General features: G+C 46.1%; 1 protein-coding gene across 5 annotated transcripts in view; it reads right to left on the bottom strand.

The window, feature by feature from the left end:
* The window catches only part of MED12L (mediator complex subunit 12L), a 187,995-nt gene that overhangs the window by 142,027 nt on the left and 30,013 nt on the right, over positions 1-15,955 (bottom strand). For all 5 annotated transcript variants that reach the window (XM_053390283.1, XM_053390285.1, XM_053390286.1 and 2 more), the window contains exon 10: positions 9,602-9,738. In XM_053390283.1, the coding sequence (XP_053246258.1) occupies positions 9,602-9,738 (137 nt within the window). The remainder of the gene's footprint in view (positions 1-9,601; positions 9,739-15,955) is intronic.

Genomic DNA, 15,955 nt, shown 5'->3' with positions numbered 1-15,955 from the left:
GCAGGATAAGGGGAAAGGTTGATGATATGAATAACTTGGTTTTTTTACCCAAGAGACTAAAAACAGCTAATGGTTAAAACTTTCAAAACCTACTCTCCCACAATAATAAATAGCTTAACATGAGCTAAGGATGCACGTCACAAACTGTGTCTGATGTTTAGTTTGAATGCATATACATTACTTTAAAACCATTTGGCTATTCCTCTGATGTGCCCTTGAGAATTCAAGGGGGCATGAAGGAAAGTATCACTCTGAGAAAGAGGGAAATGATACCTTAGAAGGGACCTATTCTGCGGGAAATGAGCCCTTATCCTGTAATGCCAACGATAATCTTCTTGGGGAATCCTGTTAGGGGGTCGTTTGATCATTAGGAACATGGGCAACTGGGTGTATGACAGGTGTGTGGCTGCACAGTGACCTGCCTCAAAGGTTGTAGATGTTGCACGTCATCCGGGTAGCCATGTAGACAGTGCTGTGGACGAGTCAGAGGTAGTAGTGCATGATGGCCCTGGAAGCAAACTTTAGTGTGCTAGGCGCCAGGCAAAAATGTTCCTCTTTAAACAAGCCTTTGGCTTATTGACATCCAATGCCCTTTAAAAATGTGTTGGGGGAGGTTATTAGGTTGTTTTGCTTTTTTTACGTATGGTGTGTTATTATATTGTGATTTTATGTTGTAACCGCCCTGAGACCTGCTGTTGGGTGAGATAGAGACGCGGGTGGCGCTGTGGGTTAAACCACAGAGCCTAGGACTTGCCAATCACAAGGTCAGTGGTTCAAATCCCCGCGACGGGTGAGCTCCCGTTGCTCGGTCCGTGTTCCTGCCAACCTAGCAATTCGAAAGCACATCAAAGTCCAAGTAGATAAATAGGTACCACTCCAGCGGGAAGGTAAACGGCGTTTCCGTGCACTGCTCTGGCTTGCCAGAAGCGGCTTAGTCATGCTGGCCACATAACCCAGAAGCTGTACGCCGGCTCCCTTAGCCAATAATGCGAGATGAGCACCGCAACCCCAGAGTCGGTCACAACTGAACCTAATGGTCAGGGTCCCTTTACCTTTACTATATTATCACAGTGGTACCTCGGGTTAAGTACTTAATTCGTTCCAGAGGTCTGTTCTTAACCTGAAAGTGTTCTTAACCTGAAGCACCACTTTAGCTAATGGGGCCTCCTGCTGCTGCCACGCCACCAGAGCACGATTTCTGTTCTCATCCTGAAGCAAAGTTCTTAACCCGAGGTACTATGTCTGGGTTAGCGGAGTCTGTAACCTGAAGCGTATGAAACCTAAGGTACCATTAAACATGGCTGCAGCCATCTTGGATCAGTAGATGGGGCCTCTTGACAGTTGCAGTGCCCTCTTGAGTTTTGGTATGTGTGTGCGTTTGTGTGTTTGTGACTGACTGAATGAGAGAGAGAGGAAGAAAGGGAGAAAGGAAGAAAGGCCTGGTAGAGAACATTATCTGTGGCAGCCCCTACACTGTGGAAATCCTTCCCCAAAGAGTTGCATCCAGCACCTTCATTTTACAGTTTTTGTTGTATGCTGAAGACATCTCTTTTGACACTTGAAAGGCATACATTTTAGGACCACTCTAGCTATTACAGCATTTTGTTTTGAACTGTTTTAGCGCTGTATTTTGCCCGCCAGGACCTTGTGGCAAAGGATGGGTAATGGTTGTAACATTGTTGAAAGCAAGAACCTTCAAAGTGGCTTTCTCTGATATGCTACCAGTCCCATGCATGGGGTCAGCTAGGCAGGCACAGCTATAGGGTCTCAATGAGTGGATGGGTCAGTAGCGTCAGGGGTAGGATTTTGGATTTGTTAGGCACCGATGAATATTTCTGAACAAAGCTGGCCTGCACAAATGGGACAGGCTCCACTTGAACTAGGAGGGAAACAGATAGTTGGCACTTAAATCAAAAAGATGGCAGAACAAGCTTTTAAACTAACAAGGGAGAAGGCCAACAGAGATCAAGGAGCATCCAGCAGTTTGGAACAAATCATCTCCCAGAGATGCAGGGTAAAATGATGGTGATCATTCAAGTGAGGCAGGCGTAGAACTAGGCATTGAGAGTTCAGAAGCACATGATAGGAATTAAAAGAGGCCAAAATATCGTAGCATAAAACAGGTGCCAAAGACATCTGGAGAGAGAACAGTGTATATAAGTATTTTTACATTAATGCTCAAAACTTCTGAGCTTAGATGGTGAAACTGGAGTTCTTGTTCTTAGATATAGAGTGGTCATAATGGAAACCTGGTAGAATGGAGAGAACAAGTGGGGCATGGTTATCTTGAATGGGAACTCTATATGGGAAGGACAGAGAGAGGTGTTCTAGCGGTGGCATCACTGCACATCAAAGAGGAAATAAATCCAACCAGCTAGAAATCCCCAGAGGGGCAGACTTCTTCACAGAATTATTGTGGGTAGTAATACCAGGCCACAAGATTCATTTCTTGCTGTAGTTCCAACCAAAATGCTCAGTTTGAGGTGGAGAATGAAATTAAAGAGGCATAAAAAAGAGGTAATGCTACAACAATACATTAGATGTCTTTCTAGAAGACATCTGAAGGCAGCCCTGTATAGGGAAGTTTTTAATGTTTGATGTTTCTATCAATGGCTACTATCCATAATGGCTATGTACAGCTTGCACATGAAACCATATTCAAGTTTTTATAGGATAGAATAAACACAACTTTTAAAAAACTATTGCAGATATGACACTGCAGCTTTTCTTTTGGTTTTAAAAGAGCTGCCATCTAGTGGCTCAGATAATTATTTTTCCAAATATTAGATATATTCAAAAGAGTAGCAAAGTGAATATTTGGCCCATCATCAATGTATATTTGCATGCACAAAACATGCAGCTACTCCCCAGAAGGGTGCAAAAGACTGTAGGTGACATGCAGTGATACCCGTGCAATTGGTCAACAGATTTCCACTTGCACAACACAACTTCTTTTTCCTCTGCTCCCACCTATAGCTCATATACAACCCTCAGGTATGCTCTAGATACATCCTCCAGAGAAGATTTTTAGGGGTTGCAGGAGCAGCAGATAGGACAAGAGGATGGAGAGAGCCATTCACATGACATGGGATGTGATACCAGGTGTGATACCAGCCTTTTACATCTGACAAGATCGAAAGAACTAAAACCAGATGGTTAAGTTAAGACTGCAGTGCTGTGCACAGTTACCTGGAACTTACATTGAACTCCATAGGCATTGCAAGTCTATTTGGCTTTTTGAAATGGAAAGTTTTGCAGTGTGTTCTTATACAAAGCTACACTTATTCCTAAAAACGCAGGACTTCACAGTTTCGTAATGTTTCCTACAAGTCTTTGTTCCAATAAGATGTAGTGATGGAAACCAACCTGGAAGGCCTTAAATGAAGAAGAAGAGTTTGGATTTGATATGCCGCTTTATCACTACCCTAAGGAGTTTCAAAGCGACTAAAATTCTCCTTTCCCTTCCTCCCCCACAACAAACACTCTGTGAGGTGAGTGGGGCTGAGAGACTTCAGGGAAGTGTGACTGGCCCAAGGTCACCCAGCAGCTGCATGTGGAGGAGCGGGGAAGCGAATCCAGTTCACCAGATTACAAGTCCACCACTCTTAACCACTACACCACACTGGCTCTCCCACCGCTTATCTTACATGATTTCATGTAAGATAAGGCTACCAATGTCTTCTGGCCATGACAGATATGCTCTTCAATGTCAGAGGCAATGTACCATATTTTTCGCTCTATAGGACGCACTTTTTCCCCTCCAAAAATGAAGGGGAAATGTGTGTGCGTCCTATGGAGCGAATGCAGGGTGGGAGGCAGGCAGGAAAAGCCCCCAAAAGCCACACAAAAGCTCCGCGAGGCTCTTGTTGTTTTTTAAAAAAATAATATTTATTACTTTTAAAGATTACAGAAAAGGAAAAGAAAAAGAAAAAAGACAAAAGAGAAAAAACAAACAAAGAAAAAAACACAATACAATACAATATATAAACAATACAAAACACAACCTAAACACATTAAACTAAACAAAACCCTAACCCACCTTAACCCTAAACAAAACAATAACCATTTAAAAACATACATCACACCTTTTCCATACTCTATCTTTCATTCCCTTGTTTCCTCGACTTCCTCTCACCTCCCTTTTTGTATTCCACTTCTATTAATTGTTTCAGCAAATCCTTTCCATCTTTCTCTATTTTCTGTCATATTGTAAATATCTTAACATATTTTTTATCATTAAAACTAAAATATTTATATATGCTTAACTCCTTATAACATTTCTGCTAAGGCCATAAAGTTTCTTTCCACCATTTTTCTATCATTCATTAATTTTACAGCATTTCTATATATAAACTTTAAATTCTCTAATCTTCTTCCACCATCTCCTCTCCCTGGTTTTGGATTCTGCCAGTCCTTTCCGTCAATTCCATATAGTCCATCAACCTGGAGATCTTAAGTCCGAGGCTCTTAACTCTTTTCCAGGTCCCCTCTGCAGGTCTTCTTCATATTCTTTAATGCCAAAGAGCAGATCTCTGGAAGACTCCAACCTAACAATGCTTTTATTCCTTCCAGGCAGGTCAGCCAAATTTCCATAGTTGAAGCTGAGGTCTATAAGATGTTTCAAGACATGTTTCAAAATTCCTCCAAATCCAAAGGCCCCCAGAACTCCAATCTCCTCCAGACGCAAGTAAATGTCCCAAAAGTGAGTTAATCCCTGCATAGAGGGATCTTTCCAACTTTCCTTCTTCCGTCCAAGCCGGGATCCAATCCTCAAAATCTGGCTTTTTCTAGATTCAATCATAGAAGGCCTCAACTTGTAATCCTCAGTTTGCTTCTGTAAGACTGAGAATCCCGCTTGTATTACTTTAGGCTCAACAACCACAGCTTTCTCTTTCTCCTCCACAATTTGTCCTGCCAAAGTAGATTCTTGTACCAAGTCCTGAATTATTTCTATGTTAGTGCTCACTATTTGACTCCAATTAGTCACTTTTTGATCCAAGTTGTCAATTTTAAAAGACATGTCATCCGTCTTCTTATGAAGCTGTTCCAGCGAGTAGCTTATCTTGCAGAATACTGTCACAATGGCTTCTCCTGTCAACATTTTGAGTGGTCCAAGGTCAATCTCTGGTTCTCACAATTACTTATCTTGCAGCTGGTGATTCCCCAGTTGCACTCCTGTGACAGTTTCAAAGACTCCCTCTAGAGGGAAACAGTCTCCACTTGTATCAATCCTTTCAGACACAATTCAAGCCATAAAAATAGTTTCAATTTCCAGTAACTTTTCCTCCTTTTTAAACGCAGAAGAGGACAATGGAAACAGTATCTTTCTCTTATTTAACTAGCTGTCAAAAATGTTTTGTTTGCAGTCAATGAACTCTCCCAAAACTTCACTCTTTCTGGCAGCCCTTTTCCAGGTTCGGAGCAGTGGTAATTTGGTTTTTCACTCTCTTCTGCAGGCTCGCTAAGTCCAAAATTTCCCCCCTCTTCTCCTGCTTCCAAGGGGGGTTTTGTAGTTTTAACCGATGAAAATTTAATCCTTTGCCAAAAACTTTCAAAGACTTTAGCTTATAACGTCTTTGCTTCAATCTATTTACAAAAGGGGAAGGCGGACTTTCTGTTTAAAACCTTCCCCGTTTCAGTGCCAAATTAAGGTATTTAAAGATCCAATTTTCCGTTCTACTCGCGGGTAGTTGTTTAAAATCCAATTGTCCACAGGAAAAAGTCAGCGCTCTCCGGCAACAGCAATGCAGCTTCACTCCGTGAAAGAAGCAGTCAATTCGAAGCACCGTGCCACTCACCCCACGTCGCTCCGGATCCCCGAAACCAGGTTTCCCCGCGAGTAGGGGAGGCGCAAAAGGTGCCAGCCGAATCCCAGGTTCACAAGCTTCTCCCGCTTGTGATTTCAATGGGTCTTCGCCTTCGCCGTGGCGGTCAGACCCTGCTTTTCACGGAGCAAGTTCCTCCCGATCGGAGGAGCTCCGCCATTGCCGGAGACGCCAACCCGGAAGTCCGGCTCTTGCGGGCTTTTCCTCAGAAGGGAGAAGGGACTGACGCGGCCAGTCAGTCCCTTCTCCCTCCTCGTAGAAAAGCCCATAGGAGCCGCACGCTCCTTAAAGGGTGTGCGGCTCCTGTGGGCTTTTGCGGGAGGTGGGGGTATTGCCATAGCCGCGTTCAGCCTCTCCCTGCCAGAGAGGTTGCGCGGAGCTAAAGAAGCCATAGCCCCGTTCAGCCTCCCCCGGCTGGAGAGGTAGCGTACGACTATGACAGCAGCCTCTTTAGCCGCGTGCCACCTCTCCAGCCAGGAGAGGGTGCGCGGGGCTAAAGAAGCCATAGCTCCGGGATTCCCCGGCAGCCCCAAGAAGCTCGCGGAGCAGTGGGAAGGCTTCACGCCTTTCCGCTGCTCCCCGACCTGCTCTTTGGGGCTGGCGGTGGGGGAAAGCAGCGCTTCCCCCCACCACCAGCCCCACAAGCTCGGGGAGCTGAGGAAGGCTGCGCACCTTTCCGCTGCTCCCCGACCTGCTCTTTGGGGCTGGGGGTGGGCTTCCCTCCACCAGCCCCAAAGAGCAGGTCGAAAGGAACCTGAAGCCTGGAGAGCGAGAGGGGTCGGTGCGCACCGACCCCTCTCGCTCTCCAGGGTTCCAAGGTAGCCGCCTAAAGGCGACTGAACGCACCTTGAACGGCACCTTGTTTTAGAGGGGAAGAACTGGGGGGAATTCTCCCCCTCTCTGCGCAGCGCCTCCTGCCGCTTCACTGAAGGGGTGCTGGGCAGAGAGGGGGAGATTTTTTTTTTCTTGTTCTCCCCCTCTAAAACAAAGTGCGACCTATAGTCCGGTGCGTCCTATGGAGCAAAAAATACAGTAAAACGTGTTCTCCCTAGCAGAGAGCTCGTGTTGCGGTGGGGGATACAAGCCACCCCATTGTTGCTGGGCGGATTTGTGGAGGGACCCAGGCAGTGTATTGGTTAATCGGGTCGCTGGGGAGAACTGCTTGTTGCCAATTTTGAAGGAGGGGTCAGAGGTTTTAAATACTGGTCGCCCAACTTTGCACCAGATCACCCGCCCACCCTCCCTGTATTGGGGGGGTTGTTCGCTTGACCTTGCTATGCCTGTCATGGGGTCATCTGCTTTGAGGCAGGGGCCTGGTAGGAATTTGTCCATTTGGCTGATTGGCTGGTGCCATTTGGTTTTGCCTACTGCGTAGCAAATCGTCACAACTTGTAAGGTTGACGGTTAGGCATTGGTTCAAATTGGTTGGTGGAGGGGTAAGTGCCTACCCCTCCAATGGTGGTGCGGAAAGGGAATTCCGTTAAAGGAATCCAGGGGCTTGCCATTCTTTTCGTCCTTGTCCCTGGCATCGGACTTGGGCCATGCAAGCCACCAGGAGCATGAGGGTGAGAAATGAGGGACTGAGGCCCAGCTTCATTTTCTCCCCAAAATTTGTTTCCCGCACTGGCTTTCGCTGGAATCCGGAAGTCAGTTCTGTCCCCTGGGCAAGGACAGACAGTCGGAACCAATGCCTAAGCAACCACTCACTTGGATGTATTTAAATAAAGCTGTGGCCAAAATCGTGCCGAAAACCCAAACCAAAATTGATGTGTGTGGCTTGGGGACCTGGACATGCAACTCTGAATACAAGTAGGGGGGAACCACAAGTGAGGAGAATGTGTTAGGATCAGGTCTTGCTTGTGGGGCTTCCAACAGACATGTGGTTGGTCACTGTACAGGACAATGGAATACATGGGCTTTGAGGCCTGGTTTAGTGGGGATTTTCCTATGTTCTTATAAATGAACGATTATGAAATCTCATTTAGAGTTATTCACTAGGAAGTTCGCAACTTTCCTCCTGACCATTTATCATTTAATGATTCGAGAGAGCTGTTGTTTCCCCCACATCCCCACACACACACACACACACACATATACACACACACCAAAGCCAACAATGGTTCAGTTTTCAGACAATCAGCTGTGGCATAGTTCCTTTGAAACATTCTAAAATTGTTACTTCCTCTGCAGCTGAGTTGGTCTGACAGCACAGTAGTTTGTGGTCAACAGAGCCAACATAAGCAGATCTACAAATACAGCATTTGTTCTGTCAGCTGCAAGCCAAACACATTAAATTAATACACAGTTTTTCAGCAACCTTCACAGATCAGGCAAGTTAAGATAGCATTTGCTGTGACAGATGCAAGTCAGCGAACACAGAAAACCAGCAGCTGCAGAGAACATGGAACAGAAACCAATCACTTCCTATCTTTCTCAGCATATAAGCACACTGTAATGGTGGAGAGTAACTCTAAAACCCCAAAGCAAGCGAACAAGAATACGGAGACTTAAAGGGCACTATAAGACAGGGAGTGGAAAGGCAGAGTGGACCCCAGCACTTTTCACCTTCCAAAATTAACGGTGTTGGGAAGGCACGTGAAAGACACACCCAAAGAAAGAAAGGAGAAAAGTATGAGACAGAAGTTTGTTTAAACTTCCTACAGGTAGTGGGAAACAAACAGAAATTTTCATGAACTATTAGTTGTAAAAGCAGAACTTAATATACAACTTAATATGTATTTAGATTTACTTGTCAATAACAATCTCTGGTTTAGTAGCACCTTAGAGACCAACTAAGTTTGTATACCCAGAACAAACTTAGTTGGTCTCTAAGGTGCTACTGGACAACTTTTTAATTTTTTAAATTTATTTCGACTGTGTCAGACCAACACGGCTACCTACCTTAATCTTTGGTTTGTTGGTTATTTTGTACCAGTGTACCCATCCAAATTTTGCTTTAGTAATATTAGCTTTATTGATCAGCTATACCACATTATAACATTAAAAGCTATGCCATAATATGTCAACTGGCTGATCAAATGATTCTCAATGGATATTTTTTACACATTGTGCTGATATTAGTGTTGGTGGATTTTTTTTAAAAAATAGATGTTTAGCTGTAAATACATAAAGGAACTTATAAATCCTTGCATTTGTCTCTTCCTCTCTCCTGCACCTATATAAATATGTGTGTGCGTGTGTATAATTGCACCTTTCTAAATACCTGTTAATGTACAATAGTTATTGCGGCAACAGTTCTATAAACGTAATTTAACTAGAACGTCGTGTAAAACAATGCCAAATTACTGAAAAGATGGGAATTTATATGCAGTAGAATGTGCAGCATTTCCTATTAACCGAAGTGCATAAACTATTTAACTCTTTTTGATCTTTTGGCCCTTCTGGGATAACCTCCTTCCTGGTTTTGGCTCAGCCCTAAAATTTACTGTGAATGTAAGAAAGAGCAGCTAAGAAACACTGCTAGGAATTTGCAGGTACACATCTCTCACAACCATCAAAGACACGACTTCTGGGCAATCTTGTGTCACAGCACGTTAGAAACAGAGTAGTGTGCCACTCAAGAGAATGATCAAAACAGAAAGTAGCATTAACTGCCTCACTGAAAGCTACTGGCCAGTAGACAGGATGCAAATATTTTGAACACACACACACTATTATGATGCTTCAAATGTCAATCAATCATGTTGGTGAAGAAGAGAATGAGAAAATGAGTCTTTAACCATTTATAAACTTAGAAGGAGGGGAAATGCAGTTACCTCCTGGCTATCCTTGTTCTGGTTTGGCCAGAAAATCTTGTGATAAAGACTTTCCATTGAATTGCTAGAATCTGATCGATCAAAGCAGTGTCTATCCAGAACCTCCAATGTGTGCAAAACGCGGCTGATAGTCACCCCTAGAAGACAGAGGAACAGAAAAGAGTATATTTACATTGTGAAATCCAAAGAATTCTTTATATAGTATTGACTGTCGTCTTATAAAACAGAAAACAAAAAAACAGAACAAATAAAAGTTTCTACATTATCCGATATTGTGATGGGATGGTGAGCTGCTTGTGCGTAAAATCCTAGTCCCTCAGAGTTTGGCTAAGTCCACAAACCTCTGTCTGTGACGGAGCTCCTTAAGCATGGCTCCATCAGTCGCTCGTTGAATCGGACAGTGGGCGTTTACGGAACTTCTTCCAGCATAAAAGCTCCTTAACGGAAACGCGTCTTCTGGACTCTCGGCGTGACAGTTTCCGGCGAGGAGTGGGTGTCCCTATAGGAGGTCCTGAAACCTCCCCACTGTTCTCGCTTGAAGTGTCTCTGAGCCCTCCCTCCGACTCACTTTCCCTTGGAACTCCACTTCTCCCCCTGCTGGTCCCCTCCTCAGCTGAATGGTCTCTCTCACCCTCCGTGAGCCCCTTCACCTCCTGCGTCTCAGATGGCAGTTCCCTGACATCCACCTCCCCTCCAGGGCCCCCTTCACCCCCTTCCCTCCCCTCTTCTGCGGGAGGCGAGGGAGCAAAACCCCTGAAGGAACCTCCCTCATCTTCCGAAGTTTCGAACACTTCCCTCCACCTGTTGCTGTTTCTGGTTTCCAAGTACTCCTCCTCATCGGAGTCTGTTCCTTCTTCCAACTCCGATTCCCTGAATCCTTCCAGTTCCTCCTCATCGTCGGTGGTGCCAAAGTACTCCCTCCGGAACCTCGCTACTGGCTGAGGTTTCCTGGGGAACCTTTGGTGGAACGTTTCGATCAAGATCTCGTCACGGACCTCCTCTGCCGTCACCCAGGTGTTTTCCGACTCCGGCTCCCCTTCCCACGCGACCAAATACTCCACCTGATTACCCTTCCACCTGGAGTCGATGATTTCCGCCACATGGTTGCTGCTTTCCCTTTCTTCTATGGCTGGCCCCCGTGTGGATACCCCTTCACCTTCCCCCCTATATGGTGACAGTAATGACCTGTGGAAAACTGGGTGCAGTTTCATGTGGTTCGGTAACCGGAGTCTGAAAGCCACTGGGTTGACCTGTTGGATGACCTCAAATGGTCCCAATCTTTTGGGTCTCAATTTCTTGCAACCCCCCTTGAACGGCAACCCTTGGGTTGATAGCCAGACCTGACTCCCCACCCTAATGGTTTCACCTTCCCTTCTGCTCTTGTCTGCCTGCCTCTTATATTCTTCTTTGGCCCTTTCTAAGTTGAGTTGGAGTTGACGATGGATCGCTTCCATCTCTTCTACAAAATGTTCAGCGGCCGGGACACTCCATCTCTCCCCTCCTCCCCCTGGAAACGCCCTGGGGTGGCACCCATAATTAGCCAAAAAGGGGCTCATCCCGGTGGACACATTCTCTGCATTATTGTAAGCAAATTTCGCTAGCGCCAACTTTTCGACCCAATCGTTCTCTCTGTCATTGACATAACACCTCAGGTATTGTTGGAGGATACCGTTTGCCCTCTCCGCCTGCCCATTGGTCTCAGGGTGCCTGGCAGTCGAAAAGTTGACCTCTACGTGCAACAAGCTCATAAGTTTCCTCCAGAATCTGGACGTGAACTGTTTCCCTCTGTCGGAGACCACCCTCAAAGGGGCGCCATGCAGCCTAAAAATATGTTCTACAAACAATTTCGCTGTCTCTTCCGCCGTGACTGCATGTGAGCAAGCTACAAAGTGACCCATCTTAGTTAACAGGTCTACTACGACTAGTATGGCGGTTTTCCCCTGGGATTTGGGCAGATCAGTCATAAAATCTATCGATACCGCCTCCCACGGTCGTTCTGGTGTGGGTAACGGTTCTAATAACCCCGCTGGCGCCCGCCTTTCTCCTTTGGCTCTCTGGCATTGGTCACACCTTCTCACATACTCCCGTACATCCTCCCTCACCTTGGGCCACCAAAACTCCCTGGTCACCAACCACATGGTCTTGTGTTGCCCAAAATGCCCCGCTGTGGGGTTGTCGTGCATCTGTTTGAGTACTCTCCCCCTCAATTCCCCTTCGGGTATATATAGTGCCCCTTTGTAATACAATGCCCCGTTTCTTTCTTCAAAACCTCCGGGGTCTTCTCCCTCTCTCCTTAAACCTCTGAGCTTATCCTGGGCGTATTCATCATTTACCGTTCCCTCTACCAGTTCTCTTTGCCCCACCCAGGCCGCCCCACACACCCAGTGGTCCTCTGGGATAATATGTCTCTCTTCAGGCGCTCCCTCCCCCTCCAAATATTCAGGTTTGCGTGAGAGAGCGTCCGCTCTAATGTTTTCTGGACCTGGCACATAGCAGATTTCAAAATGGAATTTGGAGAACTCCTGGGCCCACCTCACTTGTCGTTGGTTGAGCACTCGTGCCGTTCTCCAATACTCCAAATTCTTGTGGTCCGTACACACTTGCACCTTATGCTGTGCGCCAATTAGTAAATGTCTCCATCTCCGGAACGCTTCGTGAATGGCGAGTAGTTCTCGGTCATATACGGTGTAGTTCCTCTCGGATTTGTTCAGCTTACGCGAAAAGAAGGCACACGGTCTCCATTCCGACTTATTGCTCCCTGGCTGAAGCAGCACCGCCCCCACCGCCCGGTCTGAGGCATCAGTTTCCACTCTCATGGGTTTTTGTAAATCCACATGCAGGAGCTGTTCTTCCGAAGCGAATGCCCTTTTCAATTCCTCAAATGCTTGCTCCGCCTCCGCCGTCCAAACGAATTTCTTCTTGCTGCTTAGACAGTCCGTGATGGGAGCCGTTAAGTGGGCAAAGTTCTTGATGAATTTACGGTAAAAGTTCCCAAACCCTAAGAACCTTTGCACATCCTTTTTCGTTTTCGGTGTCTTCCATTCCAGCACCGCCTGGACCTTGCCTGGATCCATGGCTAATCCCTTGTCTGATAAGCGGTACCCCAGGAATTCCACCTCCTTGGTGTGAAACTGACACTTCTCCAATTTCACCCACAGCTGGTTTGCTTGCAGCTGGCTCAGCACTTCCCTGACATCCTTTACATGCTGCTCCTCATTCTCTGAATATATCAGCATGTCATCGAGGAAGGCCACACAATTCTTGTAGAGCAAAGGTCCCAGGACATGGTTCATGAGCGATTGAAAACAGGCGGAGCCTGATTGCAATCCGAATGGCATAACGAGATATTCAAAAGCCCCCAAAGGGGTGAACATGGTGGTTTTCCATTCATCCCCTTTCCTTATTCGTATCAGGTTGTATGCCCCTCTCAGGTCCAGTTTCGTGAATATCTTTCCCTTCCTCACACTGGTCAAAATGTCATCAATCCTGGGCATGGGGAAAGTCACTGGTTCTGACACGGCATTTAGCCGCCGGTAGTCCACTACAAGCCTGGGTTTATCCGTGTTTTTTTTGTCCACAAAAAACACTGGGCTCCCCCCCACTGCTCTGGACTCTCTGATGAAGCCCCTCTTCAGGTTTTTATCAATAAACTCCCTTAACTCCTGCATTTCCCTGTCTGACATGGCGTACAGCTTGCCCACAGGGAGCTGGGCCCCAGGGACCAGGTTAATTTGGCAGTCAAAGTCTCTATGCGGTGGTAGTTTATCTGCTTCCCTTTCGCTGAAGACCTTGCCTTGCTCAGGTCAGCGTATTGTTTGGGCACCTTCCCTTTATCCGCCACTTCCGTCCCTGCTAGAAAGGCTTTTGCCCCTTCTGGCACCTTTCCTTCTCTGCAGTGTTCCAGGCAATGTGCTGACCCAAAGGAGACCACTCTCTGATGCCAGCCCACTAGCGGGTCATGCAACGCTAGCCAGCTCATTCCCAAAATGACGGGAGCCCCTCCCAGGGTGGCCACATTGAACGCTATCCTTTCGGTGTGCCTGGCCACCCTCATAACCATTGGGACGGTCTGTAGGCTAACTTCTCCTCCCAACAGCTCCCTCCCATCGATCGTGGTCACCTGCAGGGGGTTGCTTAAAGGGAGTATCTGTATCTGGTGTTCAGCTGCAAACTCCTTACTCATAAAATTACAGGAGCTGCCTGAGTCCAACAGCGCCTTTGTCTTTAGTGGGTATCCGTTTGCCAGCTCTAGCAACACCTCTATTACTAGGGCTGGTCTTGGAGGTTCCGGAGTGGGCACTTTTACTGCTCCTTGGCCTGGCTGCAGTGCCCTGACGGTGGCAGCCAGGCATTGGCTTTTACTGGCTCCTGGACTCCCTCCTCCTTCCCCCCAACAGCTCCCGCCATCCCTTGCCATTCCTTTCTTTGCGGGCAGACTCTGGCAAAGTGACCTGGCTGCTGGCACAGATAACATTTCTTGGCGCTCTTTTCCTCCTTCTTCCTCCCTTCACTGGAATTTGAAACTGCGCGCGCGCGCGCTGTTCCAACTTCCATCGGCTCTCCTGGCGGGAAACTCGGCTCTGGAATCTCTGGAATGCGGAAATCCCTCCAACGCTCTCCTTTCCCCTCCCGCTTCTCCAAGGCTCTTGCCTCATGGAACTTTGAAGTGTCAGGCATAGCTCTAATGGCTTTAGCCCAAACGTAGCAGAGTTTTCCTGCACAGCGAAGAAGCTAGTTGAGGTGGAAATGACTAGTCAGCTAGACTCAGAATAACTATTTACAGGATTTATTAAAAGGAAAAAATAAAACCAGCAGAGTTTCTGCATACAAAACAAAGCAAAATAAATCCTTTCTTTCTCTCTCTCTAAACCATACACAGCACTCCTAACACACCTCACACACACCACACTGTGCTAGCAATCCCTAGATAACAGAGTTGAGTGCTGGTCGTTAACCAATCAGAGTAAGTAGTTTCTAGGTCAAGCAGACCTTGGCTTTCTGCCAAGAGTAAATTGACACTGCCTTGAGTTAATTGTGTGAAGCCAGAATCTGTAAGTTTCCCATGAGAACCAATTAACAGAAACTCAACACCCCCTCACAGATTCTGCTGGACAATTAACATCAAATACACCTATGTAGGAGATTATTTTTCCAGCAAACCTAAACCCTTGCACATTCGTTTGTTCTTTACCTTTGCCAATGGTTTAGTTAACACATCTGCTACATTTTCTTCACTTGATACATAAGTACAGGTGATTACATTGTCTTGTACACAGCAACGCACATTTTGGTATTTTACAGAGATATGTTTGGAACGCGATTTGAAACCCTCTGTTTTACTTAAGGTTATACAAGCTTGATTATCAATGTAAACTTGTACTGGTTCTCCACAATTTACATTTAAATCTGTTAACAAATGCTTGAAATAAATCACCTCGTTGCACAATTCACTCAACGCGGCGTACTCTGATTCCGTTGATGACACACTTACAACGTCTTGCTTGCGTGACCGCCAGCTGATTAAAGCTCCACCGACCATTATGACCAGTCCTGTGACAGATTTTCTATCTGGCAAATTTCCCCAGTCACTATCACAGTAGCAATTCAACATTTCATCCTCTGAAGAATTTAATTGTAACATATAGCCAATTGTCTGTTTGAGGTATCTCAGAACTTGTTTTACCCCTTTCCAGGCATTTAGTGTGGGTTTTGAGACCAATCTACTTAATATGCCTACTGCATAGCTAATATCAGGTCTGGACCACTGTGCTAGATACAATAAACTTCCAATTACAGAATGATATACATCAGGATGTTCAAATTCAGGACTCTCATCTGTATGAAGTGTTTTTATGAAACCTGGATCCATAGGCACCACTGCCCCTTTGCAATCCTGCATCCTGTATGTAGTCAGTAGTTGTTTAACTTTGTTCTGCTGACTAATTAGGCAGCTGCCATCTTGGGCCCAGCACACTTCCAACCCTAGATATGTCCTAACCGGGCCTAAGTCTTTGCCCCTTCAGGCGCTGCTACTGGTGTAAAGACCTTGTGCTCATTCAGAGAGGACATCTCTTCCTCCATTGCCTGCTTCCAGAGCTCTGCCTCCTCTTTTGGTAACTTTAACACCTCCTGAAAACTCTTGGGCTCTGCAATTACACTAAACACATTTGCAGTATCTGGAGAAAAACGCACCGGAGGCACTCCTTTGTTTTGTCTTTTAGATCTTCTGGGAGAAAATTTTTCTTCTGACCCACTTTCCTCCTCAGAACTACGACCTCTCTTTTGTTGCTTAGCAAATGGTCTCTGGCTAATTCCACTTTCTTGAGAGCTCTTATCTGAACTTTCCTCCCCCTC

This window comes from Podarcis raffonei, chromosome 5, assembly GCF_027172205.1.
Source record: "Podarcis raffonei isolate rPodRaf1 chromosome 5, rPodRaf1.pri, whole genome shotgun sequence".
Classification (NCBI taxonomy): domain Eukaryota; kingdom Metazoa; phylum Chordata; class Lepidosauria; order Squamata; family Lacertidae; genus Podarcis; species Podarcis raffonei.
Note: the sequence above shows the minus strand (reverse complement) of the source record. Positions and strands in the feature narration are given on the sequence as shown.